This window comes from Loxodonta africana, chromosome 19, assembly GCF_030014295.1.
Source record: "Loxodonta africana isolate mLoxAfr1 chromosome 19, mLoxAfr1.hap2, whole genome shotgun sequence".
In the NCBI taxonomy this organism is placed as follows: domain Eukaryota; kingdom Metazoa; phylum Chordata; class Mammalia; order Proboscidea; family Elephantidae; genus Loxodonta; species Loxodonta africana.
This window is the reverse complement of record NC_087360.1, coordinates 10,398,887-10,425,072: the sequence shown is the minus strand read 5'-3', so window position 1 is coordinate 10,425,072 and position 26,186 is coordinate 10,398,887. Positions and strand designations below refer to the sequence as shown.

At 51.3% G+C, this 26,186-nt stretch overlaps 1 protein-coding gene across 6 annotated transcripts in view; it reads left to right on the top strand.

The window, feature by feature from the left end:
- HECTD4 (HECT domain E3 ubiquitin protein ligase 4) overlaps nt 1-26,186 on the top strand; it is a 188,624-nt gene that overhangs the window by 149,607 nt on the left and 12,831 nt on the right. For 4 of the 6 annotated variants that reach the window (XM_010599885.3, XM_023539324.2, XM_023539325.2 and 1 more), the window contains exons 56-75: nt 102-283; nt 1,782-1,987; nt 2,304-2,434; nt 2,966-3,171; nt 6,096-6,275; nt 8,699-10,005; nt 10,983-11,190; nt 14,164-14,387; nt 14,474-14,625; nt 16,146-16,252; nt 17,176-17,299; nt 19,312-19,502; nt 20,914-21,060; nt 21,974-22,093; nt 22,881-23,036; nt 23,344-23,447; nt 23,701-23,922; nt 24,616-24,782; nt 25,111-25,306; nt 25,931-26,153. In XM_010599885.3, coding sequence (XP_010598187.2) covers nt 102-283; nt 1,782-1,987; nt 2,304-2,434; nt 2,966-3,171; nt 6,096-6,275; nt 8,699-10,005; nt 10,983-11,190; nt 14,164-14,387; nt 14,474-14,625; nt 16,146-16,252; nt 17,176-17,299; nt 19,312-19,502; nt 20,914-21,060; nt 21,974-22,093; nt 22,881-23,036; nt 23,344-23,447; nt 23,701-23,922; nt 24,616-24,782; nt 25,111-25,306; nt 25,931-26,153 — 4,553 coding nt within the window. Of the gene's footprint in view, nt 1-101; nt 284-1,781; nt 1,988-2,303; nt 2,435-2,965; nt 3,172-6,095; nt 6,276-8,698; nt 10,006-10,982; nt 11,191-14,163; nt 14,388-14,473; nt 14,626-16,145; nt 16,253-17,175; nt 17,300-19,311; nt 19,503-20,913; nt 21,061-21,973; nt 22,094-22,880; nt 23,037-23,343; nt 23,448-23,700; nt 23,923-24,615; nt 24,783-25,110; nt 25,307-25,930; nt 26,154-26,186 lie in introns of those variants that run through there. The other 2 variants (XM_010599884.3, XM_023539328.2) reach the window with 2 other exon arrangements.

Sequence of the window (26,186 nt, the reverse complement as noted above, 5' to 3'; positions counted from 1 at the left end):
AGCCTGAGGTGTGGCCCTTGCCCCTCAGAACCCTGCGGTCTATCCCAGGTGTGGGGCCGGGTACCCACGTGGGTGCCTCCCACCAGCCTTTTCCCTTGCAGAGAGCTGCTCCGATGCGAGGCTGCACTGGCTAGGCTCTACTGCCGCATGGCCCTGCTCAACATCTTCGCTCCCAAGCTGCCTCACTTGTTTACCCGCCTCTTCCACATCCCTGCCATCAGAGACATTACCCTGGAGCACCTGCAGCTGCTGTCCAATCAGCTCCTCGCTCCTCCCCTCCCAGGTAAACAAGGCTTTGCTATAGTCACCGCAGAAATCAGCCTCAGGGTAGAATACCCCTGAGACTGAGCCAGGCCTGATCTGTGCTGAGTTCACCCACTCTCCACCTACAGAGGGGCTTTGAGCACAGTACCTTTAGGCTGCTATACATAAACTCCACTGACACACTGGGATTGCCTTAGCCAATCTCTCTCCCTCTTTGAAAAATGTTAAGTGTGTTACTCATTTTAGTCATCAGTCTTTTAAGCATTCATTGAGCTTCCCAAATGAATTGTGACTCAAGGGAAATTACATATTATTTATGAAAACAGTTCCTGCGCCCTTGCCACAGACATTGTATTTGGTGTTGTAAAGAAAGTAAAACTCCTGCTATCAGACATCTCCAAAGCAGACCCATTAGATCATCGAGGCTTCAGGTAGAGCTGTTTTAATGGGCCACCTTGTGCCCATGTGGTGAACTTGGGGGCTCTTGGGGGTGAGGGTCAGTGCGTTGTGTTTGCTCCCCTGGTAGGCACAGCCCTCAGCGCAGTTCAAGACTGAGAGGCGCCTCCTGCATCCCTCTGCCATTCAGCCTCCAGCCTGCTCCCCGGGGTCTGCCAGCCACTGCGATGGGAGCAGGGGTGGGGCAGGCAGCACTCTGAGCGCATCCTACATTTGCGGCAGTTGCCTTCCAGCCAGAAGCCGTAGAGTCCCGGGCAGTGCACGCGTACACGCCTGTCTGTACGTGTGTACACGCATGTGCTATCTCTCCACTGGTCATTTCAGCGCTTGGGGTCTGCTAGCCCATCGCGAGAACTGAGAGGCTTAGATACGTGCCTGCGAGAGATTTGAAGTGTTTGCACAAAGAGCTTTGCCGTGATCATCCAACACGTTGCTCTACAAACGCTGCCCCAAGGTGCCCTCGCAGCTCCTTGGTGCTGCCTCAGGGCGGCCGGGGCAGTCCTGCTGCCCCAAGGTGCCCTCGCAGCTCCTTGGTGCCGCCTCAGGGTGGCCCGGGCAGCCCCGCTGCCCCAGGGTGCCCTCGCAGCTCCTTGGTGCCGCCTCAGGGTGACCCGGGCAGCTCCGCTGCCCCAGGGTGCCCTCGCAGCTCCTTGGTGCCGCCTCAGGGTGGCCCGGGCAGCCCCGCTGCCCCAGGGTGCCCTCGCAGCTCCTTGGTGCCGCCTCAGGGTGGCCCGGGCAGCCCCGCTGCCCCAGGGTGCCCTCGCAGCTCCTTGGTGCCGCCTCAGGGTGGCCGGGGCAGCCCCGAAATCCAAGCAGCTGACCCCACTTTCGTCTGTTTAAGAGACTCGGGGCTTCGACTTAAGATTTTACTTTAAGAAGTCGTTTTGCTGCTTTTAAAAAGAAAATAAAAGTTAAAAACCGTTGATCAGAATCCCCCCCGGAGGGTCCATTGGTAATGTCCGTTGTCTCTGGCATGTTACTAAGTTTTTGTTACTTAGGATTTCATCACCGCTGGCTGCTTTGGTCCTTGTAAAACTTGGTGTTTTCTTCCCTGCCTGCAGACGGCACCATCAGCTCCAGCTCGATCCTCCTGGCGCAGTCTTTGCAGCACTGCATCCGCTCCCAGAACTGCTCAGCCACAGACCTCTTTTACCAGGGCAACTCCCAGACGGTGCGGGAGTGGCTCAGCGTGGCCATCACGCGCACCCTGCACCAGGGCGAGGAGAGCCTGCTGGAGCTGACCAGGCAGATCTGCTCTTTCCTGCAGGTAAACGTCTAAAGCACTAACATCCCTCAACTCTGGGGATGGGTTTTAATTGGAAGTCTTGTTGTCTTGCTAGATATCACATTCCTTCCTTCCCCAAGCCCCCACCGCCATTGATTTCCTTCCTCAGAAGCTTTTCTGCCTTGTCCCATCTGGTGTTGTCGTCCTCCTGGAGTGCTCTTTTGTCCTTCTGAACCTCTTACAGTGGGTGCTCTGGCTGTTTTCTCTCGCTCTGTGAGATGAGAAAATGAAATGCTCTCTTTGGTGTTTAGCCCATGGCTTTCCCTATTAAATGTCTCACTTTTTTTTTTTTTTGCAGACAGCACCGGAGCAGTTCCCCTCTGAAGAATTCCCAATTTCTGAGTCCAAAGTTAATATGGACGTTAATTTCCCTGGGGCAGCTTTTGTCGTCGTGTCTTGTAAAGAAAGTCAGTCTGGATTCCGCAAAGAGTAAGTGGCCCACTCTCAAGAAGCGGGTGATGGGGAAAGAGAAGTAAAATGAATTCTGCTGAAATTGGCAAAGGAAGAGACTGAAATTGGTTTTTATTATTAAATGTCCACTGTATTTTAAAAAGGATCCCTGGTGGCACAATTGTTAAGCACTTGGCTGCCAACCGAAACGTTGGTGGTTCAAACCCACCAGCTGCTCCGCAAGAGAAAAGACCTGGCAGTTTGTGCCCATTAAGATTACAGCCTAGGAAACCCTATGGGTCAGTTCTACTCTGTCCTATATGGCTGCTATGAGTCGGAATCGACTGGACGGCACACCACAACAACGACATTTTAAAATCATTTGTACTTCTTCACACATTTGCATGTTTTGGAAATTACTCTGAAAAAAGCGACCTAAAGGAGTTCTAAAATGAAGTAGAAATGATTTATGCCCAGTTCTCATTAAACTTCTTTCTCATCAAAAAGCACGTGTTGACTCTCCCGGGTGTGCGTGGCTCGACTCTGTTAACACTGAGCCCTCCTCCTCAGCTCCTCCCTGTACAAGGCGCCCTGGGCACGGGTGCTCGTGTACGGCCTGGGCCACAAAGTGAAGCGCAATGGCCAGCTGAACCTCATCGAGGCCGTCTGCTACCCGCGGGATGCATCTCCAGCCAACACCGGGCTCACGCCTCCTCCCACCACGAACCAGTACCCTTCTGTGATCCTCTCCACAGACAAGGTCCACATCAAACTGGGTAAATCTCTTAATGAACCCATGGTGATAAATAGAACAGTGGGAGATCATTCTCTTCTTTCCTTCTTCTTGGAGAAAGAAAATACCTTATACCTTGCCAAGGCCTGATTTCCCATTGGTAAAGACTAAAAAAAAAAAAAAGTTTTTTTTTTTTTTTTTTAAAGACTAGGACTGCTTGGGCGGTGTATTTCCAAGGCCATAGATGAAAAGACCAGTTTTCCTGCCTGGGAAAGGCCTGGCGGGTGCTGCCCAGATTTCAGTGGGGATTTCCTTTCTGTTCACAGATGTGCTTTGGGATGCATACCATACAGAATGATCTGAACAGAGCAGCCTCTTCATTTAGCTGTAATAACCCAGCTCCTTTGCCGAGTTCTCATTAAAACTGAATTCTCTGATGTGTAATGTGGCTCCCTGGGGCACTGGCCACCGTGAATGGCTATTGTGGTGAAGGAAGCTGCATGGATGGGCTGGGAGGCTGCTTTGTCTGCTTTTCCCTGGCATCCTTTATGAAGCCTACGTATTTTAGATTGAGATAATGGCTTCAGCTGGCATGCCTATCCCCTTTACACCAGGGCCAGCTGACTCCACTTCTGAGTAGACTCAGAGAGGAAATTAAAACCTGGTCACAGGCTCCCTTGCTCTTCTTTGGTCACCTCAAGACTGAGGCTTTTTTTTTTTTTTCTAATTATGCTCTAAGTGAAAGTTTACAAATCAAGTCAGTCTCTCATACTTATATATACCTTGCTAGGTACTCCCAGTTGCTCTCCCCCTAATGAGACAGCATACTCCTCCTCTCCACCCTGTGTTCTCCGTGTCCATTCAGCCAGCTTCTGTCCCCCTCTGCTTTCTCATCTCGCCTCCAGACAGGAGCTGCCCACATAGTCTCATGTGTCTACTTGAGCCAAGAAACTCGCTTCTCACCGGTATCATTTTCTGTCTTATAGTCTAGTCCGATGCCGGTCTAAAGAACTGGCTTTGGGAATGGTTCCAGTCTTGGGCTAACAGAGGTCTGGAAACCATGACCTCCGGGGTGCTTCTAGTCTCAGTCTGGTCTTTTTACAAGAATTTGAGGTCTGCATCCCACTGTTCTCCTGCTCCATCAGGGATCCTCTGTTGTGTTCCCTGTCTGGGCAGTCATCGGTTGTAGCCAGACACCCTCTAGTTCTTCTGGTCTCCGGAAGATGTATTCTCTGATTTATGTGGCCCTTTCTGCCTCTTGGGCTCATAATTACCTTGTGTCTTTGGTGTTCTTCATTCTCCTTCTCTCCAGGTGGGCCGAGACCAATTGATGCATCTTAGATGGCCACTTGCTAGCATTTAAGACCCCAGACTCCACTCACCAAAGTGGGATGCAGAATGTTTTCTTAATAGATTTTATTATGCCAGTTGACCTAGATGTCCCCTGAAACCATGGTCCCCAGACCCCTGCCCTGCTACTGTGGCCTTTGAAGTGTTCAGTTGTATTCTTTGCTTTGGTTTAATCCAGTCGTGCTGACCTCTCCTGTATTGTGTGTTGTCTTTCCCTTCACCTAAAATAGTTCTTGTCTACTCTCTAATTAGTGAATACCCCACTTCCTCCCTCCTTACCCTCGTAACCATCAAAGAATATTCTGTGTTTAAACTATTTCTTGGGTTCTTATAATAGTGGTCTCATACAGCATTTGTCCTTTTGCAACTGGCTAATTTCACTCAGCATAATGCCTTCCAGATTCTTCCATGTTATGAGATGTTTCACCCATTCATCGTTGTTCTTTATCATTGTGTAGTATTCCATTGTGTGAATATACCATAACTTATTTATCCATTCATCTGTCGATGGGCACCTTGACTGATTCCATCTTTTTGCTGTTGTAAACAGTGGTGCAATGAACATGAGCGTGCATATATCTGTTTGTGTGGAGGCTCTTATTTCTCTAGGATATATTCCAAGGAGTGGGGTTGCTGGATCGTACGGTAGTTCTATTTCTAGCCTTTTAAGGAAGCGCCAAATCAGCTTCCAAAGTGGTTGTACCATTTTACATTCACACCAGTAGTGTATAAGTGTACAAGACTGAGGCATGTTTCCTAGAGACTGTTATAAAGTATATTTGAACTCTCAGCCCCAGAAATGGACTTCAGCTTTTCCATGGCCCCAGTTCATTAGACGTTGCATATTTTGGGAATAAATCAAAAGGGTATTTCTTGGTGATTTGGTTATTGCTACATATCTTTCTGATCCCTTTTTATTAGGCTCTACTTCCTCAGTTGCTCTAGGATAGATGAATATAATAATTTGCCTATGCTAGCTCAGGTTTTAAACTATTAAAAACAGAGGTTCTCCATCTTACCTGTCATTCCCTAATTGTCACCCCAAAGTGTAGATGGGCCAGATGGTACCTCCTGATCTTCCAAAGACCCGTGATGATCAGTGTGATGGGGTTGGAGGCAGTGCAGGACGTGAGGTGGACAGGGCCCAGGCGACCTTTTTCCTCTCACTGTTGGTGTTTTCGGTCAGACTTAAACCATGGCAATGGCAGAAGGTAATAAAAAAGAATCAAGACACAAAGCCTTGGAAGTGCCTTCATCTTGCGGGCACCTTGCTGGTCCACTCTATAAGCCTAGTCTAAGCTTAATGGCCTTTGGGATAGCAGGTGTATAAAAGAGCTTGGAGTACTCCGATGGGATTCCCAGTCTGGATCAGAAGGTTGGTTGATGTCTTCCTGCTTGAGGAATGCTCACCCTTCCCTGTTCCCACTGCTATTGTCCCATTGCCATCCCAGTAAGTGGGCCTCTCAGAGGGATATCCTGCCTCCCTACCTGGCCGCTGACTTGTCTGAAGCGTTGGGAGTTACATTTCCTCCCACTCGAGCAGATTTTCTGGCCCTGTTTCGGCCACGCACCTGGCAGGCCATTTTCTCAGGTGATTCCTCCTGGCGCTTCTTCTAGGGGTGTCTCCGCCTCCCGGAGCTGTGCTGGTATTGCATTCTCTGCCCCTGGAGTTCCCACTGGCCATGGCCTTTGCAGAGCAGCTGCTGTCCTGGCGATCAGAGGATGGCGAAGGGAAGTGTGAAGATGAACCTGACACCATTCCGACATCCGTTCTCCTGCAAGTAGTAGAGCTACTAGGTGAGGCTTACCTTCCCCTCAAGATAAGGGGGCTGGGTGGCTGTCACAGGACCTGAGGAGTTTGGCAAATGGGGCTGGGAGTGGGCCACACTTGCCCAGGCAGCTGCAACCTGAACCCGTTGTCGTTTGAAATGAGCTTGGGGAATCGATTTTAAGGTGAGGTTTAGACTTCCAAAGACATGATTTGCAGGGTAGTTCCATTATCATGAAAAGAAGATTAATTTTATCATACTTTTTACTTAAAAAAAATAAATGTATGCCATTACTGTAACTTGAGGGGTGTAGCATGGCATAGAAGTGAACTGTGGTCCAAAACCAAACATTGTGACTACATAGCTCCTGAATAGTTCAGAAGAGAGTACGTTTGTCAAAACTCATGGGATTGTAAACTTGAGGTTTGTGCAGTTCACCACACATAAATTTACCACAAAAAAAATTGAAATCAATATTGAACTCTAATTCATGATATGACTGCTGACGTGCTTAAGTGATGCCTGCAACATTTTTTGAAATAATCAAAAGCTGAGATGAACAGATGGATGACTGGAGAGATGGGTAGATGGGTAGCTGTGTGAAACAGCAGTACAGCCAGACGTTCATGGGAGAATCTGGGCAGTAGGTATGTAGGTATTTCCTGTATGATTGTCTCAACTTTTCTGTTTGAATTTTTTTTTAAAACAAAAAAATTTTGAAACAAATGCTGGAGGGAAAAGGTGATTACAATGTAAATTTTGCCACCATTTTAAAAAAAGTTGCAAACGCAAATGCTCTCAGGGTCAGGCAGGTAAAGAAAACAAAGAAATGAGGGTGGGGAAGGGGACGTCAGTGACCTGAAAGGCACACACCCTGTCAGGTAGCCCCTGGGCCCCTCCTGCCCATTGCTGTGTGAGAATAATATGGCCTCACCCTGCCAAATTTTTTTTTTCCCCCCAAGAAAAGGCAGAAATCCAGACTCTGAAAAGCCAGAAATTTACGGATTGTGAATCCTATAATTTTTAAATGTTGGCAACTAATTCAAATTCTTTAAAACAGAGCTGTGGAAACAAGATGGCTGAGGCCAGTCTCAGGTCCTAGGGCACCATTTACGGTTTCGGTGGAGAATTCTCTCATACAAAGTGTCAGACAACAGAGGGAGGTGCAAGAGCACCAGGACCAGGGTAGAGTGGGACAGTGGCAATTGTCTTCTTTGAAAGGCTCTGTGAGAGTCCATGTCCCATGACAATCACACGTTTATTTCCAATCAAACAGCGTCACCACTGGGGAGCAGGAAGCTTAGCCTCCTTACTGGTAGGTGCTGGACCTAACTGGAGGCTCTCAGTAAGTTAGCCAGACCTAGCTCTTCAGGCTCTGTCCGGTGATCTTGACCTTATACAAGACCCATCTGGATGTAACAAGCTGCAGCTTGCTGTCTTGGGGGTGAGGGCTCAGATGCTTTAAGGAACATGGGCCTCCTTAAAGTCTATGATCCCTAATACCTTCTCACTTAGTAAGAGCTTTTCTACTTCCTTTTAGTTCCAGGTAACCTGAGTAGGCGAATGTAAGAGAAATGTCTGGTAGGAAGGGGAACCTTGGTACAAATGTGTGCCCCATCTTGTGTTCTAGATAGAAATTCTCAAACTTGTGATTTCTGCCATGCCCACGAATCACGCCCCTTAGCACTTACTTGTTTAATATTTTTATTGCAATCAACTCCTTCCTCTTTTTTTTTAAATTTAAATTTAGTTTTAGAGGGAAATTTGCATCACTATTATAAGTTTGCCAGAATGAGAAGATAACTATGAAAAATAAATACCAGGAAAACAAGCACTGTTACAGAATATTAGCTAAAGGCTGAATTGAGCCTGTCAGAGGCTCTGAGTCTCTGTCCTAGTCTCTGTCAAAAATGGAGATTAGCAAGTATTACAAAGCTGTTGAAGACTATACCAGCCCCGAAGTGAGCCTTTCTTGTCGACAAATCAGGACTGAAAAGAGGAGTGGAATAAAGAGTACGTTTTCAGTTTGTTTCTCTGCTATTTGATGAAATTGGATTGCGTGCCCCCCATAGTAAGCATCCCACACTTCAGGAAACACTGTTCTGGTGATTTACCACCAATTTGCTTGATAGTCTTCTGAGGAAGAAAATAACGATTTCTTTGTCTGCGCCACGGAAGCAGGCTAGTATGCTGTCACTGGCACAGGGGCAAGACCACAGCCTCCAGGGCCAGGCTGCGCAGACTTGAATCCCAGCTCTCCCTCCGGTAGCTGTATGACCTTGGGCCAGTCCTCCAGCTCTTTGAGCCTGTGTCTTGTCATCTGTAAAATACGGATGAATAACGAAGTACCAATCTCACAGGGTTATTGTGAGGGTTAAGCGCCTAGAACAGTGCTTGGCACGTAATAAACGCTGAGTGACCACTATTTTTATCACTTTGTTTTTGCCTCAGGAAACTTCCTGTGGACCACAGACATGGCGGCCTGCGTGAAGGAGCAAGTGTTCCATCTCCTGGCAGAGCTGCTGCGCACCGTGCATGCCCTAGAGCAGAGGAAGCACCCCGCTGGCCTGTCCTCCTCCATCGCCCTCCAGCTGAACCCCTGCCTGGCCATGCTGATGGCCCTGCAGTCAGAGCTCCACAAGCTGTACGACGAGGAGACACAGAGCTGGGTCTCAGGCAGCACCTGCGGGGCCTCTGGGGCAGTGGTGGCTGCCGACCAGGGCAGGTTCTCCACGTATTTCCACGCACTGATGGAAGGCTGCCTGGCAGTCGCCGAAGTGACCCTGCCAACCAACATGAGTGTCACAGCCAGTGGGGTGACCTCAACGACCACCCCAAACCTCAGTGACTCATCTTCCTCCTCATCATCCTCTCCAGGACAGACGCCCCAGAGCCCCAGCCTCTTGTCCAAAAGAAAAAAAGTCAAGATGAAACGGGAAAAGGCATCATCATCCGGGAAACGCTCGTCCTCCCACTCGATGGAATCCGACCCCACCCTGCTCAGCATCGGGGGCAGCAAGCCTGAGGACATGCTGTGGTTCCACCGAGCGCTGACCTTGCTCATCATCCTCCGGCACCTCACCAAGAAGGACCCGCAGGGGCTGGGCGTGACCAGCGACGCCATTGCCGACGCCTGCCAGGCCCTGGTGGGCCCCACTGCCCACAGCCGCTTGCTGGTGATCTCCGGAATCCCCACCCACCTGGACGAGGGCATCGTCAGAGGGGCCATCCGCAAGGCCTGCAATGCCCACGGTGGGGTCTTCAAAGATGAGATCTACATTCCCCTGCAGGAAGAAGACCCCAAGAAGCCAAAAGACAAGGCAGAGGGCGGTGACAGGAAAGCTGAGCCGGAGAAGACACTCGGCTTCCCTGGCACAGACAGTCTGGAGGTCAGCACATCCAGCAGCCTGACCCCCGCCATGAGCATCAGCGCATCCGCCTCCACCAGCCAGGCCTCCATTTGCAGCTCCCAGGGCATCTCGCAGACGGTCGGCGACCTCTCTGTGGACCCACTGCCCTCGGGCCTCGAGCTGCCTATCCCGCCTGGCCTGGTGGAGCCCCACGTGGTATCCAGCCAGGAGAGCCTGGACATTTCCCTGTGCAGCACCGGCAGCCTTGGAAGCCTAGGGAGCCTGGGGGAGCCACTGGACAACGCAGAGACAGCCTCGGTGTCGGACGTGGGCTCCATGTATGCAGTCACATCCCTGGACAACCAGCCTCTCACGGCTCGCCCCATCAAAGGCTTCGCAGTCGTGGAGGTAACAGCTCTCAAATCTGGGCAGCTACTATAATCACGACCAATCTGAATCCCCAAAGTTATTCCAAGGGATGGCTGGGGCACACCTGGGGGCTTCCTGGGGCATCCAGGGCAACGGCATAACGGTTCTGTGTCTGAGGCAGCATGCCCAGAGTGCTGCCGAGTGTGCTGTCATGGTGTAAGTACAGTTCACTGGTGTGGTGGGAAGGAGGCCGGGCAGCCCAGGGAGTTGACCCCCCGAGATGGATGGTCTTTATCAAGACCCGTAGGTGTATTTCTGAGGCAGCATCTCCAAGAGTGCTTTGGGTTGTTTTAAATGGTGCTGTTGGCAGGAGGGTGCTTTCCCTGGGTCTGCTCTGAGCAGTGTGAGAATAGACTCTTGCCATTTTGGTTCCAAGTGACTCTGAGTTTCAAATGATGTGTGTGTTACCAAGTCATATTTCTACTGCAAGAACCAATCAGTTCCTGTGCCTCCTTGTTTGGAAATCCCACACCAAACAGATGCCTTCGTGCACCCTTGTGTAACAGAGTTAGTCTGAGCAGCAGAACCTGGCCTCTGCTTCACTGGATTTGTGGAAAGGGCTCGAGGAGAGAGCTTGCAGTGCTCTGCTGTCTCCCAGGGGCTGGGATTTCATGGAATCACTTTCTTTTGACCCATCTGCACTGCTCATTTCCTCCTTCCTGGGGGTTTCCTCTGAGCCAGGCCTGGACTTAAGCTTCACGGGCATCAGGCCACAGCCCTGGCCCGGGTTTAGCGGCAGAGATTTCCAGCTCAGTTGTTCCCTTAAAAGTTATTATTGTTGAAACACGGGAGGAACTTTACCAGGAAAGCAAGCTAGTCCAAGTTGGGGAGCTACACAACACTCAAGACAAGCAGAGGGTTTCCAGGGAAAGGCAGGAAGGAAAAAAGTTTATTCATAATGGAACAACTGGTTACTCTGTTCAAATCCTGCCTGACCCTTCTCCATGTTCACGCAGATAAGATCCCGAGCCAAAATCGAGAAAATTCGAGCAAGTTTGTTTAACAATAATGACTTGATTGGTTTGTCAAGTTTGGATGGTGAAGACGAATTGATGGAAATGTCGACAGAAGAGATTTTAACTGTATCTGTGGTCAATCAAAGTCTGTTTGATACGCAAGGAAGCCCAGGGTTAGAAGATTATTTCAATGATAAGTCAATTAAAGGTAGGTTGCAGATTTTGAAAACCAGTCAGGTGGTGTTGGGGAGATGAGACAAGAGGCTCATTGCCTGCTACAGTGGCTGATTGCGTGCATCTCCGTGTGACGTGAAGAGAACGTTCCTGTCCTCTCCCAGCTGTCAGGTCTCTGAAGACCATGGGGCAGCCTGCAGGCAGGCGTGTTCCCACTACTGGAGACCTCCAGGAATGATCTGCCCGGCCTGCTTCAGGCTGGAATGTGGGCCTGCGTTTAAGTGGCTTTTCCCCTTGTCTAACCAGGCTTCTCCTTGTTGGAGTCCAAGTGTGTTCTTTTGTCCTGTCCTGTGGCGCTGGAACACTAGAATGTAGCAAGTAGAAGGCTGGTAATGATTTTGTCATGTGCTTGAGGACAGCTGACACCTCACTCTCTTAAACTGATTCTTGGGGAAGAAACAGTTGCATCTCCCTTTTCAAAGTGCCCCTTCCCATCCGTTTCGTCATCTAGCTGCTCATTTGTGGGGAGACCCTTTCTGGTGTCCCCACTTCTTTTGTACAAGACCCGGTATTCATCCTGGGCCAGCGTGCTAGAATGCCCCCAGGGCTGAATCAGCAGAGGGGCCTCTGGCTAAGATGCCGGCAGGTTCAAACATCACTTCAGGAGCGGCCAGGATTTCCTTTATTCTTTTAAAAATTACAGTAGTTCTTTGTGTCCTCGTTCAGTTTTTATCCGTCTCTCTCAAAATTTTTAATCCACGTCCCTTTTTCTAATTTTTTAATATTGTTTGAAATTATGTAATAGAGTTGTTGTTTTATATTTTCCAAGTGTAAAACCATATAATATTAAATAAGGTTTTGTTTTTTTTGTTTTCAAATTATTATACCCCAACCCTGAAATTTTGAAATATTCCCTCAGAGCCAGGACAAGGGTGTGGCAAGTGAAGCCTTGGGTAGAAAATTTGAGGGGAAGGGGCTTGCCAAAAAGCTCAGTAGTAAGATATTTTAATGTGCGTTTGTAAAAATCAACAGAATATTAAAGTTTTAAACAAAGACAGGATCAGTCTCACTGATCTTCCTTTTGCCTCAGGCTCCATCGTGGCTCAACTGGCATTGTTGATATTTCGTTCATCATGGGTTTTTTGCATTAATTTTGATTTTTTTAAATAGTGAGTAAAACATTATATATCTTGATTACTGAGGCTTTCAGCACCCCTCAAATTGTGCACTGGTGACCAGCGCCTCATGCCCTCACTGTAGCGCCAGCCCTGTCCCCTGCGGAGGCTTTGCCCGCTCAGCTCTCTGCTGCGCATGGGGTAGCCCGCTAGTTTGAGACCTTTTTCCACCATGACTAACACTTTACCAGTCTTCTCAGACTTTGAATCTGAATTTGGTTTTGAGTCCTGACTTTAAAGCCTTCCACATAAGGTGCTTGGTCTTTTTGCAGCACGTGTATTTGTCAGATGCCATTTGCATGTGAGGTTCTTTTATGGTGGACCCTGTTGAGTCAGCTCCTGGGGCCCGGCCCTCTTCGTCCACACACATACAGTAAAACGTGCAAAAGCCAGACCTGTGTGAGGCAGAAACCTGTCAGAGAAGGAAAACTCATTTTCTGCTAATAGCGATAGAAAAGTGGTAAGGCCAAACCCTATGAAAGGCAGAAAACTTGCAAGATCAAGAAAAACAAGGTGGTCCCATCGAGTTCCGGCTTTCACAAGTTTTCCTATAGATGTCTGTGAGGCCTTTGTGCTCTAGTTGCCACAGCTGGACCTGATCTGGGCCTTGTCCTTGGTGCACCAGGACCCTCAGGGGGAGCAGTGTGAGAGAAAGATGGAAAGAAAAGGGCGGAAGGAGGTGGAAATGACAGGCCAGTTGGTGCAGCTCCCTAGTCGAGAAGCACCATTCTTTGTCATGATTGGTCTCGCAGCAAAGGTCAGAGTACCTTCTGGAGCACTTAAACACCAAACCAAACCCAATTGCAACTCCTAGCGACCCTGTAGGACAGAGTAGAACTGCCCTGTAGGGTTTCCAAGGCTGTAATATATACGGAGGCAGACTGCCACATCTATCTCCCCAGGAGCCGCTGGTGGGTTTAAACTGCCATCCTTCCAGTGAGCGGCCAAGTGCTTTAACCACTGCGCCATCAGGACTCCTTTCTGGAGGACTTGTTTGTTTGTGGGCTGTATTCTCGTATCTGAGAAAATGTTCTCTCCCTGCTGATTATGCTGGTTCTGAAGCATATTCTCAAATAGTACAGTCATGTCTTTAATAATTTGTACCTTGCATGAAAAATACTTGCTGGCTACCTATCCTTTTGTTCCTTTGGGATTATCCAGCATATACGTATTATTTAAGGTAAAATTGGCTAGACTACTGCAGTAAACCAACTCAAACGTATAGGACTCCAGCTCAGTGGAAGTCTGTTTCTGGCACATGGAAGTGAAATCCATCCCAGGGGCTCATCATTTCCATGCAGCCAGTCGAAGGGAATGAGTGCAGAGCAGAGAGGCCCCGGCCCTGACCTGGCTCCCATCCCTCCTGCTCTCGCCCCACACGGGAAAATAGCGGCCCCAGCATACCTTACCACAAGGAAGGCTGAGAACGTAACACGTGTGGCCCAAAGAGGGGAGCGTGGGATCTGACAAATAGCTTGCCCTCTCCACCAAAGGTCTGTTACTCATTTATAAAATAAACTGTTTACATGGGGAGCAGCTGCTTAATGGGTGCAGGGTCTCCTTTTGGGGTGATGAAAGTGTTTGGGAACTGGACAGAAGTGGCGGTTACACAGCCCTGGGAACGTACTAAATGCCACTGAGTTGCTCACTTGAAAATGGCTAATTGTATGTCAGGTGAATTTCACCTCAATTTAAAAAAGAAAAAACGTGTTTATGAAAAACAAACAAAACCTTGGCAGGGCTTCTCCTGACATAGCATGCTCATGGCAGAATTGTTTTGACCCCCTCTTTTTTTTTTTCCACTCTGCAATTTTTTTTTCCACTCTGCAAAGGTGAGAAGCTGGTACCCGGGGCCAGAGAGGTTCTGACGGAGATATTTAAGAGCTGTGCCCACTCCGAGCCGATGACGAGCCTGACGCCAGCTAAGCCCGTCAAAGTCTCTGACATTTACCTTAGCAAAGAGCAGATCAACTCCCAGACGCCAGGGAACCTCCTGCACATCTTCTTCACCAATGTCCGGCCTCCCAAAAAGGTGCTGGAGGACCAGCTCACCCAGGTAGATGCCCGGCCCCAGCGTGCCTCACCTGGGCCTGGGTGTCCTGCAGGGCGAGCCTGAAACCCCTCCCGCTGTGTGCTCTGCAGATCCTGAGGAAATACGGCGTGCCCAAGCCCAAGTTTGACAAGAGCAAGTACAGCAAGGCCGGGAAGGAGCAGCACCCCGTGAAGGTGGTGAGCACCAAGCGGCCCATCTCCAAGCCACCGGCCAAGGACAAGGCCGTGCTCAACAGTGTCAGGTGGGGCCCAGCAGCCCCAGGAGGGGCGCCTGGCGGGCGGGGGGGCTGGTGGCAGCCTCCTAGACCTCTGGGGGAGCTTGACCCGGGGCCCTGTTCGGCCCTGCTGCCGGGGTTCTTTCAGGCCTCAGCTTCCACCACTGGAGGGGGCTAGTTCCCTTTCCCCAGAAGTGGAGTAAAAGCTGGCCTGTGTAGACTGGAAAGCAGACCAGGCTGAATTAGTAAAATGGCCAGAGTTTTAAAAAATATTTTTAACTTCTTTTGACTACAGAAAAAATATATAGTTATTGTAGGAAGATTTGAAAATGCTTATATGCATATTTAAAATACATTCCCCCACACGTAGAAAATACTTCTAACATTTACACGCATAGCCCTTTATTTATGCATAGGCATCTTATTTTCTTAACTCTTGAATGGCTAAAGTGGTGCAGAACTCAAAAACAGACACAGTGAACAGTCTCTCCTTACTCCTCCATCCTCAAGCCTCCTGGTTCCCCAGCCTGTTACCAGTTTCTTCTATAGCCTTCCAGAGCTCTTCTATAGGTATAAGCAAATATATATGTATACATGTATGTTTTTTAAACACAAATGTTGGATACCGTACACAATGTTTGTACCTTGCTACTTCTGTTTAACAATAATCTTGGAGATTATTTCATATCAGTACAAAAAGGCTTCTCCATTCCTTTATGTTGTTGTGTGCTGTCAAGTTGATTCTGACTTGTAGTGACCCTGTGTGACAGAGCAGAACTGCCCTATAGGGTTTCCTAGGCTGTAATATTTACGGGAGCAAATCATCAGATCTTTTTTCCCATGGAGCCTTGGTGGGTTTGAACCGCTGACCTTTCGGTTAGCAGTCAAGTGCTTCACCATGGTGCCACCAGGGCTCTTTCCTGTTTTTTCACAGCTACGTAGTATTCCATATGGGGATATGCATATATATTTAACAGAATTTTCTTTATGTGTAAGTTTATGACTCTCGAGCACTTAGAAGCTATGATAGCAAAGTGTCACTTAGCAGGAGTCTCTAGACTGACTGTTAATAATCAGAAAAATAAGGTGTCTTTTATTAATTGTGTGTAAATGGTGCTTCTCAAGCAGTGCTGTCCAAGAGAACTTTGTGACGATGGAAATGTTCTGTTCAGTATGGTAGCCACTAGCCATGTGTGGTTATTGGACGCTTGAAATGTGACTAGTGCCACTGTGGAAGTGAGTTTTTAATTTTATGTAAAGTTTAAGTAGCTACATCTGGCTTTGGACAGCACAGCCCTAAGTAAGTAGAAAGGGCATTTGAAAAGCATCTCCTTCAGGGTTTCACATTTTAGACTGTTCGTTTGTCCTCCTAATTTGCTCAGTAAACTTTTCTCTGTCAGAGAAGAGGTGACCTTGAACCCAGTTCTGCCTGAATCATTAGCTGGGAGTTGGGGGATATGAACAGGTGCACACATGAGGTTCTCTGCACTTCCTCTGGGGGGCAGTGTGGATGTGCAGAATTCGCATTCCGGTGATTTGGTCTACAGCAGGACCGCCTTAAGTGAGAAGAAGCCAACTGTGAAGCCCAAGTCTCCGGAAAAGAGCAAGCCAGATGAAAAGGACCCAGAAAAGTCACCCACTAAAAAGCAAGAAGGTGAGTGAGCAGCTTGGTGTGAATCAGGTTTCGGGGCTTGCTTCCCCCTGAGGACGGGTAGCTTACTTGGGGATGAGGCCTCTGCTTATGCCTGACTGGCCACTCTCCCACCGGGATGACTTCTACTCCCTGGGTTTTAGTTTAAGTAGGGCAGCACTTCCAAAGACCCTGGGAAGTAGGCCTGGCCAACACCGATTAGTTATCAGTGCTGATTAAATGCCATCTTTGATGACCATGCACTTATGTAGGTAAAAATAGCAGTTCCAGAAATTCCATACACCCACAGTGAAGAATAGATTATTGTGGCTGAAAAGTAAAGATTTGAAAATGCTTGGAAGTTTTCTTCTGGAAGATACATGTCTAAGCTAGTGATCTGCTTAGGCACTAAAACCTCTGAAGACCCAAGCAGAGTTGGAGAAAATTATTCTTGTTGTCACAGAAATTGCTTTGTCAGCCGAGAATGTTTCTGACACATAGAAAGAAAGGACTGTGGGAAGACAGCTGCACCCTTCGATGACCAGCCTGATTCTATGAGGCCAAGGCCTCAGATACCTCATAAAGTCAAAGGGATAATGTGTGGGCAAGCAGGGGGCAGGGGGTTGGTACCCTGGAGTTATGGGGACCTGGAGGGGGGACTGGAAACCCTGGTGGCGTAGCAGTTAAGAGCTACAGCTGCTAACCAAAAGGTCGGCAGTTCGAATCTGCCAGGCGCTCCTTGGAAACCCTACAGGCCAATTCTACTCTGTCCTGTAGGGTCACTATGAGTCAGAATTTACTCGATGGCAACGGGTTTGTTTTTTTGGTTTGGAGGGAACTAGGTGGATTAGGCCATGATAAAGAGAGGCCGGAATTTGGCATATTGTGAGGCCAAGTTGTGCCCAGTCCTCACCAAATTCCTGACACTGCTTACACTGTTCCATCAGTCCCTGAGGAAAAGTACCTGACCTTGGAAGGATTTCACAAGTTTGTTATTGACCGAGCCAAGCAAGACATCCGTAGCGTCTGGAGGGCGATTTTATCCTGTGGTTATGATCTTCATTTTGAGAGGTAAGACAATTGTGCTTCTACCAACTGACCAAGGTAAACACTTTCTGGGGAGCCATTCTGTTCACCCTTTTTTTCTTTTTCTTTTTCTTTTTAATGCCTTCTGAGGTTTTTTCTAATTTTTCATAATTGTTTAAGTGGGTTTGCTGACCTGTTTGAAAACAAACACTTTTTTTTCTTCTAGACTCTTGGCTTAGGGCAGATTTCTTATTACAAAGAACCTGTTTCCCTAAGTCACACTCACCCTCTGAATCCCAGTGGCCCAGGAAGCTGGCAAGGCCACTGCCCATCACACCTCCAGGGCTACCCAAACACAGTGTTCTCCTCCCAGCCATACAGGAATTCCAAGCAGGCAAGGTGTTTGTATAACCAAAGAACCGGCCTGCACTTTCCCTCTGGCGGTCTCATAAACAGGCCTACACGGCCCATCACCCACAGCAGGACAGATGGGCGGGCATCACAGCCAGAACGGTTAGCAGCGCAGGCCTTTTAGAAATCTGTTTTCAGAAATGAGAGATGATCTACTGCTTGACGCCGGCATCTTGTACCTTAATGAAAGGTTCAGAGTCAGCCCCCGGTTGGACCTTGACATCACAGTGGAAAAAACAAGTTTTAGGAACTTTGTTCTCAAGACCAGGTAGAGGGCTGGCTGTGGAGTCTTTGTTGGAAAATGGAAGCTGCATTCTAAGTGGGAAGAGAACACACTGGGCTGCAGACCGCTGTAGGGAGGCATTTGTAATAGACAGCAGGCTCTGTGTGACGGAGCAGGGACGAGGCCCGCACATCCTCCCCTCTCGCCCCACACGTGCCTAAGGAGCCAGGGGTGCCTGCCTGGGCCAGCCAGCTGAGAGGGGCTGGGAGGACCCTCCAGTCAGAGGGGCAACCCTTCTCAAGGAGGCTGAGGTCGTGCTCTGAGCTCCCCGTGGGTGTAGGGAGAGATGCCTGATGCGCCCCCCCCACCGTGCGATCACCCCTCTCTGGGTGAGGTACCCGACTTGGCACGTGGCTCACTGATCTGCCACAGGCTCTGGAGCTATAGGCTCAACGGGCACCTGCCCGCCTGCCTGTCCATCCCCTGCCTGCCAGCCCGCCTGTCCGCCTGCCTTTCTCTGGTTAATAGCTTCTTGTTTGTGGAGCGATGGCATGCACACCAAATGAAAACCTCATACAGTACACTCAGACACAAAGACGGTGGTTCTCTGTAACTCTGTGCCTGGAGATAGTCACCGTTGTCATGTCGTAGTAACGTCCCCCCACACATTTTCCTGGAGATACATTTTTACAACACTGTAGAAGTGGGAGCAGACAGGACATCCTGTCTGTACTCAGCTTGTTTCATATCATCTGATATTAAGGATTATTTTACTGAGGTCGTTCTAGCAGCTGCCTAGCATTCCATTACTAGGGTGTGGTGTGCCTCATTCAGCTAGTCCCCTAGGATGGACACTGAGGTGGTATGGATGTTGCCGTGACAGAGCAGTCGTGCGCTGACCGCCCTCACACACACATCGTGCCTCTTAGTTCTGGCCCATCAGTAGGGTAAGTCCCTGCAGGGGGGATTGCTGCATCAGAGGCCGATGACCTCAGTGACAGCAGCCGCTGACATTGGCCACGCCCTTAGAATGTGCCAGGCTCTGGGCTGAGCTCTTCATGGGCATCATCTCATCCTCATGACAGTGCTGTGAGGCCCATGCCATTTCTGCCTCCATTTTTAAGAGAAACAGAGGCTCAGGAAGTAGACATACCTTTTTGCCCTAGGTCACTAAGTGTGGCCTATATTTCAAGTGGAGAATTCCTGAGCCCATCCCTTAACCACAGCCTCAGACTGCCCGCATACAGGAGGTGGGTACGTGTTGACTCATGTTGCTAAACTGCTTTCCAGAAAAGGCTCACATGCTGGGAAGGCAAGGCCACCTTACAAATATCCCTCAGGGGCTGGGGCGAGGTGCTATGTAAAATGAATCCAGTAGTCCCCAGCAGGCCCTGGCCCACCCTGCCTTTCTCCCCCTACCCAGGTGTGCCTGCATCGACGTCCGACATGCTCAGAAGGCCTCCAGGAAGTGGACCCTGGAGATGGACGTGGCGCTCGTGCAGTATATCAATAGGTTGTGCCGCCACCTCGCCATCACACCCGCACGGCTCCATCCCCATGAGGTGTACCTGGACCCTGCAGACAGTGCGGACCCCAGAGTGGCCTGTCTCTCAAGTATGTGGCCCCAGCAAGTATGCTTTTCATGGACCACAGCCTTAGCCACCTGGTGGGGTATCCCCTGCGGTGGCACAGGGCTGTGTAGAAGGGCCTTATGCCATGTGCCATCCAGATGGCAAATACTGGGAACACCTGTCATGAACCAGGTGCAGAGGAAGAGGGAGCTGGTAACATCAGAGGGGGAGAGCTAAGAAGCTGTGAGTGTGGCCACATTAAAGTCTGTGAGGCCTTGTCAGATGCTCATTACAACACAGTCAAGCAACAGAGACAGTAGTGTGGCCGGCAGGCAAGATCCGCCACTGCCACTCCTTCCTGTTGCCAAGAGGCCACCACTGGCCTGTCTTCATTCTGGGAGCAAGCCAGGGCCAGACCAAGAGGCCACCACTGGCCTGTCTTCATTCTGGGAGCGAGCCCGGGCCAGACCAAGAGGCCACCACTAGCCTGTCTTCATTCTGGGAGCGAGCCAGGGCCAGAGGAGTCTGACAGCCTGTGTTAGAGGCTTTATCCTTAATTACAAGAGAATCACAGGTGCTTTTTCTTAAAATCTAGGAATGCACAAAGGAAATAAAACACCAAAAACCAAACCAAACCCATTGCCATTGAGTTGATTCCGACTCATAGTGACCCTATAGGGTGGAGTAGAACTGCCCCATGGGGTTTCCAAGGAGCGGCTGGTGGATTCGAGCTGCCGACCTTTTGGTTAGCAGCCAAATGTGTAACTGCTGTGCCACCCACCCCTGAAAAATAACCCATTACGCCATGCTGGCAGATGGCCTTCCAGGGTTTTCTGTGCCTATATCACACTGTCCTGGATTGTGGCCTGAGTGCTCAAGCAGAGCACAGGCTGCTTCCTGGTTAGTTCACCCTGCCTCAGCAAACCAGTCTGAGCCCCTGCCCTCTTCTGGATCCTGGGAAGGGCCACTTGGGCACAGTGGAGGGAGACCCACTAGTGAGGATGAACAATCACAGAGCAGCATGCCAGCGCCAGTTTCCTGGTTTGACACTGTACTACAGCTGTATGTGGTGTCGCCACTGGGGGAAGCTGGGTGAGAGGCACACAGGACTCTGCACCAGTTATGTAGCTTCCTACAAGCCTGTGATTCTTTCAGAATAAAAAGTTAAAAAATACATAGTGGGCATCAGCCGTGGCATGGCTCCCATCTGGCCAGCCTAGGGTCTCACCCTTTGCATCTGCTCAGTATAGATTCAGGCAGATCGGGGCGGCAGGGGCGGGGAGGCGGCACTCACAAGCTAACAGCTTCTTTAGGGCCCAGGAACAGAATCCACTGTGGGAGCTCCTTGTCCCACTGGAGGCACACCCACCCCGGTAGCCCTCTCCAGGAATAGGGACCACCTAGTGTCAGTCTCACTTGGCTGAGATCAGCCTGACCGGCCATCATGCCCCCAGACGTGCCCATCGAGAGCCTGCGCCTGCGCTTCGCCCTGCTCCAGTCCCTGAACACCACGCTGGAGACCTTCTTCCTGCCCCTGGTGGAGCTGCGCCAGACGCCCATGTACACCCACAGCATCGCGGCCCTGCTGAAGGAGGCCAAAGGTCAGTGCCCCCACCCAGACCCACAGAGGTGGGCTGAGTGCAGGAGGGACAGGAACGGAGAGGTCATCTTCAGGGCCAGAACTGAAAGGGAGAGCCATCAGCCATTACCCAGCCTCAGGCAGCTGTCCCAGGAAGATAGCCCCCTGCCCTACGCTTACACTTAACATCCAGGTGTCCCTTGAAACAGCAGTTCCACTGAGGAGAGATCACTTCAGTTACAAAAGTAACATATGCTCCTAAAAATTAAACTTCCTTTAAAGGTTTTCAAAATATTTAGAAATATATAAAATTACAGCTGCCTCCTATTATCTGCACCGCACGTCCCTACACCTCTGAGGTAGATGTTAGTAACAGTTCAGTGTATGCCTTTCCAGATTTTTCTATCTATATACCAATAGACATACATGCACTTTTTGTCTTTTTTTTTTTTTAATCATACATTCTACTCTGCAACTCCTGTTTCCAATTAATAATGTGCTCAGCACTCCTTATGCCTCGGCCCACACAGATCAGCCTGGTCCTCTTGAATGTCTGCGCAGGGGACCATTTCCCTCTTGATAGACACTTTGGTGGTTTTTATTTTCTGCTGTTTCAGAAAATGCAACAATGAACCTCTTCTTTCTTTATGTATTTGGGTTTGTATTTGCACAAGCTGGGTGTCTCCCTGGGCCTGAAAGACTCAAAGGGTATATACATTGAAAATGTGTCTAGATACTCACCAGTTGCCCTCCAGAAGGTCAGGACAGTTGATAGTCCCACCAGCAAGGTACGTGAATGCCCCACCAGGGACTTGAAGGCATCCTAGATGAGAAGACCCCCGAGGGGACAGCCTGGCCTCCCTGGGCCCCGGGGTGACCGCAGGAAAGAAAGAAACAGTCCCGCCCAAGCATCTTTCCCACATTCCTCTCTTCAGGGCTGATCTTTTATGACACAAAGGTGACCGTGATGAATCGGGTGCTGAACGCCACCGTGCAGAGAACAGCTGACCACGCGGCTCCCGAAATCACCTTGGACCCCCTGGAAATTGTGGGAGGTAGGACTGGCTACAAAGAGAGACAGCAAACCAGCAGTGGCTTCAGCAAAGTACAAGCTGGTTTCTTTCATGTAAGAGAAGCCTCTAGAGGAAGGGAACGCAGGGCTGCTGTGGCAGGGTCTCATTCAACAGGGACCCTGGCTTCTGCCATTCTGCTCCAGCATCCCAGTGTGTAGCTTCCAACTTCACCATTACGTCATATGAGTTCCACATTCTAGGCATCCGGAGCAAGGGGCAGGGCAGAAGGGTGCACCCCACCGTGAATTGGGCTCCTTTCCTTTACACTCACAGCCAGAACTTAGCCGCATGGCTACACCTAACTACAGTGGAGACTGAGAGACGTGGCCTTTATTCTGGTGGGCTGCGTGCCTGCCAAATTGAGGTTGTAGCACCGGGAAGAGGGGGAGAGTGGCTACTGGGGAGGCAGCCAGGAGTCGTATAGCATGTGAACAGACAGAGATTAGGAAGGACACTTCAAGAGGAAATGAGAGAGGTGGCCCAGGCTGTGGGAGGGACTTCAGGTAGGTGGTCTGGAGGACCTCCCTCGAGGGCAAATGGAAGGATGAGAGGGACTGACCACATAGAGCACAGGGGAGGCAGGTTCCAGGCAGAGGGGACCACGTGTGCTAAGGCGTGGAAGATCTTAAGATGTCCCAAGAACAGAGAGAAGGCAAGGGTGGACGGTACAGGGCAGGGCCTGCAAAGCATGGGGAGGGGTCTGCCCTGTCTTGAAGGGCAGAGGATGGCCAGCAGGAGGTTGTTGTCAGCTCCTCTCTTCTCTCCCCAGGGGAAATTCGAGCATCTGAAAACTCCTATTTCTGCCAAGCTGCCAGGCAGCTGGCCTCGGTGCCGTCCTCTCAGCTTTGCGTCAAACTGGCTAGCGGCGGCGACCCCACATACGCCTTCAACATCCGTTTCACTGGGGAAGAGGTCCACGGCACCAGTGAGTGTCCCGCAGGCCATGCCAGCCAGGCTGGGTGCAGGCTGGGCTTAGAGGCGCCCTCAGCTCCAAGTTTCTTCCAGGAAGGGCTGTTTTTAGCCTATGTTGCCTGAGTTCTCTGTTAGCAAGAGTGAACTCCACTTCCTCATTACCTGCCATGTAGAAGCCAGGACTGCTCCCCAAGTGGCCATCCCATCCCAGGCTCCACGAACCCCGCTCCCACAGACTTGCCTCTCTGCCTGGGACGGGCCCATCAGGCAGGGCAGCCAGGTGGGTCCCAGGTGCTGAGGTGTCTCCATTCGTCTTGCAGGTGGTTCTTTCCGCCACTTCCTGTGGCAGGTGTGCAAAGAGCTACAGAGCTCTGCGCTGTCCCTGCTCCTGCTGTGCCCCAGCTCGGCCGTCAGTAAGAACAAGGTGAGGCCCAGAGGCTGGGCAGCTGACGCTCGTGTCCCAGTGCTCCCAGGGGCCCAAGGGGCAGTGGCTGGGGTGACAGGTACAGGTCCTTGGAGCCCTTCAGAAACTGTCCTGGCCTGGGTGGGACTGGGCCCAGCTCTCCTGGTTGGGCAAACTGTCATGTACTGGCCTCAGGTCGGTTTCCCCCTGGGCCACATGTTCCTGGGAGGAAGCGAGGCAGGCGCCCATCCCTCATCCCTGCCTCTACTTCCAGGGCAAGTACATCCTGACGCCAAGCCCCATCACCTACGGGGAGGAGCAGCTGCTGCACTTCCTGGGGCAGCTGCTGGGTATTGCCATTCGGGCCGATGTCCCTCTTCCCCTGGACCTCCTACCCTCCTTCTGGAAGACACTGGTCGGGGAGCCTCTGGACCCTGACCTAGACCTGAAGGAAGCAGACATACTCACCTACAACTACGTCAAGAAATTCGAGAGTGTAAGTGAAAGGCACATTTGTTGTGGGGTCCTGTCACTGCCTCTGGGGCCTGCTGTCTGCTGAGGTCTCTGCCATGGGAGACCTGAGCTCCCACTGAGGAGTGATGAGGGGTGTAGGCCATCTCTGCTGGGAAGGCTCCCTTCATGGGGACAAGAGGCTGTGGCTTCCCTCCCCGCTGGCAGCAGCAGGCTGGGGAGTGATTTGGTCAGCCCTGCTGGGTCTCCCCGCTCATGGCGTTGGTCTCCAAGGAGCCAGGGATGAAGGGTTCCTGCCCCCGAATGAGCAAAGGTGGTGAGGCCCCTGCTACAGGTGGGTCCAGCTTCTGTCTTGGGCCCTCAGAGAGAGCTTGGGACATTAGCCCTTAGAGATCATCTGAGATTGGCCGGGGACAGCCTCGGGGATGGCGTTCATTCTCTCCTTGTGGTGCTTGAGACACAGAGATACTGAGACCACACAACTTCTGGCTGTCCCTCCACATTCAGAGTGGGTTTCTTCTGGGGGTGTGGTCAGTGCTCAGGCTGCAGCTGGACCTGTGAGGCAGCTCACGGCCCTTCACTCACTCAGCAGGTGTTCCCAAGGCCCCATCACATCCCAGGCAGGTGGGGTGTTTGCCTGCCTGGGGATCAGGGTCTATCCTCTGAGGGCTCTGGGAGCAGGGTGGGCAGTCAGCCTCCTCTCTCTCTGTCCTTCCAGATCAACGATGAGACAGAGCTGGAAGCCCTGTGCGCCGAGATCGCCTCCCAGCACCTCGCCTCTGAGAGCCCCGACGGCCCCAACAGGCCCTGCTGCAGGTTCACCTACCTGACTATGACGGGCGAGGAGGTGGAGCTGTGCAGCCACGGCCGGCACATTCCCGTGGCGTGAGTGTGCGCATGGGAAGGGGACTGACCAGGTGGCCAGCCAGACCGACAGCCTCACCTGGACTTGGGCAGCAGCACAAGGGTCTAGGCCAGATGACAGGTGGATTTCATAATGGGAGGGAGATGAGGCAGGACAGCAGGTGACAAGAAAGATGGTGGAAGTTCTTCAACTGAAGGCCTTTGTTCAGAAGACACCAGCTCTGAGGCAGATGCCACCCAGGGCAGGAGGAGGAATTATTAAGCCTGTGGCCACGTGGGCGGGGGCCTGTGACGAGGAGCCCCCCTCCGCCGCCTGGCAGGTCCGCTCACCTTGCCCCTTGCCTGGCAGGTGGGAGAACAAGGACACGTACGCAGCGGCCATCCGGAGCCTGCGGCTGCAAGAACTGCAGAACGTGGAGTGTGTGACGGCTGTGCGCGCCGGCCTGGGCGCCATCATCCCCCTGCAGCTGCTCACCACACTGAGCCCGCTGGAGATGGAGCTGCGCACCTGCGGCCTCCCTTACATCAACCTCGAGTTCCTCAAGGTGGGTGAAGCAGGGCACCACAGCTGCCGCCCCATCCCACCAAGCGCCCCAGCAGCAGGGTCCCCCTCTCACAGTTCTTCAGCCAAACTGAAGCTCAGAGAGCAGTCACCAGGTCAGGGTTACACAGGCAGCGGTGGCTGTCAAAACCTGTACCAGGCCTGCCTGCCTCCCGAGCCCAGACCTTAAGCCGCCATCTTGATGAAGTCTGCTCCTCCCAAGCCTCCGTGCCCCTCCGTCTGGCCCCCCTTGCCATGCAGCTCCCCTCAGGGCAGCCCCACTCTGGCATCACAGTATGGCTTCTTACTGGCTGCGAGGCCCTGCTCAGGGACTTCACCTCTAGTGGGCACGGTCCCAGGACCTGCCCCAGAGGGTCAAGGAGGTGACATACCTAGGGCCCAGTGCATATGCTGCCCTCACACAACAGGAGCCACCACGACTGCCACCACGGTCAGTGGCCTGGCCGTGATATCCTGTGTCCTGTGGCTGCGACCTCCCTACTCGGGCCCACGTGCAGCCCTGGCGCTCACTCTGCCCAGAACTGGGCCTGGCCTGCCCACTCAAGGCTGGGGGGTCACTAGGGCAGCAGAGGCCGGGCTGCTCACGCCTGAGGCCTCTCTTCCCCAGGCCCACACCATGTACCAGGTGGGGCTAATGGAGACGGACCAGCACATCGAATTCTTCTGGGGGGCCCTGGAGATGTTCGCCCAGGAGGAACTGTGCAAGTTCATCAAGTTCGCCTGCAATCAGGAGCGTATCCCGTTCACCTGCCCCTGCAAAGATGGGGGCCCCGACACGGCCCACGTGCCCCCTTACCCCATGAAGATTGCCCCCCCAGATGGCACAGCAGGTACTGCCTCCTGGTGAGGGAGGGGGCACAGTG